Raw genomic sequence first — 3,457 nt, forward strand, 5'->3', positions numbered from 1 at the left:
AGATGCCTGGGAAAGCAGGCACCTGGTTTATAGGATTGGGATATGTGGGAGGATGCAATTCCTGAATAATAAAGCCTTCCTTTATTGAAATTTGTTTTTTCGTTTTTAATATTTTTGGTACTACTCATATTTCTATTTGGTTAAAAGGGAGAGAGATAGAGTCATTAGCTAGCAACTTGGAAAAACTCTAAGGTATTTAGACAAATTATTAGAACTATAAGGAAATTTTTTGTATTCATGATGTGCAAACAAATAATCTTAACAACAAATTACGTGCAGATCAAGTGATAAAGCATTTCATGTGTGACTAGTAGATTACGAGTTCATGTCATGTCATTAAGGGCAGGTACAGAAACCCTGTTGAATCCCTTTAAACAACAATAATAATAGTAATTTGAAGTGCATGTTATAATCTCAATTTAGGTTGATCTTAACTCCAAGACTCGAATGCTTTCACCACTTTCATTTGATCGATGCATATATAAAATGACAGTTCCATAGCCACATCATTAGCTGCACATAATGTATCTTGGTATCGCGTGAAATCGTGTGGAGGCAAGAACTTTTTTCCCTTAGGATATATTTTCTCCATTTGATCACTAGCCTGTCTTCACGGCTATAGTTCGTTTTTTATATTTTACTGCTAGTGAAATTTTAAATAAAATCTTTTCTGGTCAAGGGCCTAGAAGTTGTTGAAACCAGGGCTCCGTATGGATTGACATATTTTTTAAAAATATGTTTTTCAAATACAATGTTATAATAATATATATAAAAGAAACTCAAAAAACATTTCTTTCATACAATATATCAAAAAATAACTCGCAGATACACACAAAACTCGCATTTACTTTCTAATAGAAAGACTCTTTACACTACACTAGATCTTAGCCAAAAGGTCGACAAAGTTTTCTTAAAAAAAAATTAAGAAGAACAAGAAGATTTATGACACTGGTAATTATGCAAAAATAATTGTACCACATGTCTACTAAATTAAAATTCCCAGCATAACATTTTACTACTGAGGAAGTGAAGACTGAAGATACAGCTTTTACAAGCCTCACTTTGGCATAAAAAAATTACTTTATCTCCCCACAACAACAGATACACAAGCAATAGACAACATTAGATCAAAAGTCAAACTCAAGTACATAACAGTACTCTTTTAGGAGCCATCAGCCAAAAGTGGCTATTGCTAACAAAGTGGACTAAAAATTCGAACTAGACATAAAATTCTTCTGTCCAGCATATCCTCACTCAATCAAATATACGAGTGAATTCTAGCAAAAATCAATAATACAATATCAGTTACATTGATTAGTTTATTTAGGAGATCTCCTTTAGCTTCTATTTTTCTATTCAAAAGGAAGTCGGCCACACAAGTAAAATCAGCACTACAATCTTTAATATCTGATCTAAAAGTGTACGTGTCTAACCCCATAGCGAATCATCAGGTATCTCTTCATAGTCAGCCATGTCATAGTCATCAGGAAAAATCATTGGTTCGTCTAAAACTTCTGTACCAGATGCCATCTCCATCCACCTTTTGTAATCTGGTGACTCCAATGGCAAGTCATTGATGGCCTGAATTTGGACGGGGGAGAGCCCTACCGTAAGCGGCTGAGTATCAATGTGGTTAGCCATGTTGCTAGAGCTTCCTGATGCAGCCTGATGACCACCATTATGCTGATCTCCACTCCAATTCTTCACCAGCAAAGATGCTTCTTGGGCTGCCATTCTTATATCTTCAGCGCTCGAGCTAGCCGGAGGAGGAAGATTGCCAACCAATACAGGAAAGTTCAGTCGAGCAGCAGACCCTCGAAAGAAATAAGCAGCAGCATCATGGGCTACGGCTGCCATTTCTTCAGTATCGAAGCTACCTAACCATATCCGAGTTTTCTTACCTGGCTCACGTATTTCAGATACCCATTTTCCCCATCTTCGCTTCCTCACTCCTCTGTAAACTGAAGGGCTTCCCGTGCCACCATTGTTGTTGATGTTGTTGTTGTTGTTTTCCATTCTACAGTCAAGACTGGAGAAGAATGTATATTGACAAAGTAGTGATAGAATATAGTCACAAAGATTCTGAAGAATCCAGGCAAATTAGTCATGCATTTATAGTTGTCGAGATAATGAAATCACTGGATTATGTGTTAAGTCAATAACATAAACATTAATCGAAGTGGGAAACTGGCGACCGAGCTTCCTAGCAATTTCGTTCAATGAATTTCTTTTTTCTTTTTCATTGTGAGTGTGACAACAGATTTTTAACATTTGTGATGAGCAGGGATCATTTTTCTATTTTTTTCCCTTTTTAATTGCTCCTTTTGTTGTTTGTTGCCTTCATACGCGTTAAGATATTTCTGCAATGAAATCGAAATCCGTCGAAGCTTCGTTGGTTTTCGTTTTTTCTTGCTTTCTATTTCATTTCTACTCTGCATGGATTAGATGCATAGTTATAGAAGAAAGGGTGGGAGCCCATAATAGGCCGACATATACCAACTTCTGGACTAGAAAAGTAAAAGGGCCAAAGAGAAGATGATCTTCACCGACTCACTACTTAGTTGGAACCCAAAATGGATAGAATTCAAATCTTTAAATCAACCTTGAACATTAGTCAGTTTTTTGTACCTCCTCTTTTCCTCTTTCAGTCATCTGAAAAAACAAAAAAGAATCATTATAAGATGACATTTGTGTTTCTTATCCCCTCCTACAATATTTTAATTGTGAAAAGTGTGTTTTCCTCTATTATTACATTAAATTTGAGCATGTCATTTCGTCCAATGGATTCGAAATTTTACTAGGAACAAAAAACTTTCGGACAGAGGTTATTCTTGTTAAACTAAAATGCTAATGTCTGACACACGTTCTCTTTGCGCACGATTTCTTGTTTTTCTAAACAAGAAGATGGAATTGGTCCTGTATAAACATGGGATGTGTATTTGAAAATCTTATTCTTATACTACTATTGATTCGCAATCCGCTTGTGCATTTACAAAATAGAAAAGGGTAAATTACATGTAATCTCCATGCGGTTTCGTCTATTGCCACATAATCTCTCTAATATTTTAAAATATCCATTTCATCCCCTATGATTTTATGTAAAGTGAAAACTTGATGAAAAATAGTATATGTAACGTTGTTAATTATAATACCAATAATATCTTTACTTAAAATGCTAAATCAATCGACTGCTTAACTACCTTACATAAAAGCATAGTGAGATTACGTAGATCAATGCAAAAATCACAGGGGATAACGTGAATATTTATACAAACTATAAAGGGATTATACGGAGATTAAAACTTTATGACATGCATTTTTAAAGTGCATTTGATATAAACGACATAACTGATTGCGCATTCCTTTTACTTTTCACTTTACATAAAATCATAAGAACATTATGTGACTATTTTGAAATCTTAAGAGAGTCATCCAACATTGTGTAAAATCACAAGGG

At 34.8% G+C, this 3,457-nt stretch overlaps 1 protein-coding gene across 1 annotated transcript; it reads right to left on the minus strand.

Moving 5' to 3' along the window:
- Positions 1 to 1,243: 1,243 nt before the first annotated feature.
- LOC140015585 (ethylene-responsive transcription factor ERF021-like) lies at positions 1,244 to 2,065 on the minus strand. The gene has a single exon (XM_072068277.1). The coding sequence runs from the start codon at positions 2,014 to 2,016 to the stop codon at positions 1,429 to 1,431; it is 588 nt and encodes a 195-aa protein (XP_071924378.1). The 5' UTR covers positions 2,017 to 2,065; the 3' UTR covers positions 1,244 to 1,428.
- Positions 2,066 to 3,457: the final 1,392 nt, after the last annotated feature.

This window comes from Coffea arabica, chromosome 10c, assembly GCF_036785885.1.
Source record: "Coffea arabica cultivar ET-39 chromosome 10c, Coffea Arabica ET-39 HiFi, whole genome shotgun sequence".
NCBI classification, from domain to species: domain Eukaryota; kingdom Viridiplantae; phylum Streptophyta; class Magnoliopsida; order Gentianales; family Rubiaceae; genus Coffea; species Coffea arabica.

What these genes read in the sequence shown, in the direction of transcription:
- LOC140015585 (XM_072068277.1), bottom strand. Translation starts at nt 2,016, where the DNA reads ATGGAAAACAACAACAACAACATCAACAACAATGGTGGCACGGGAAGC.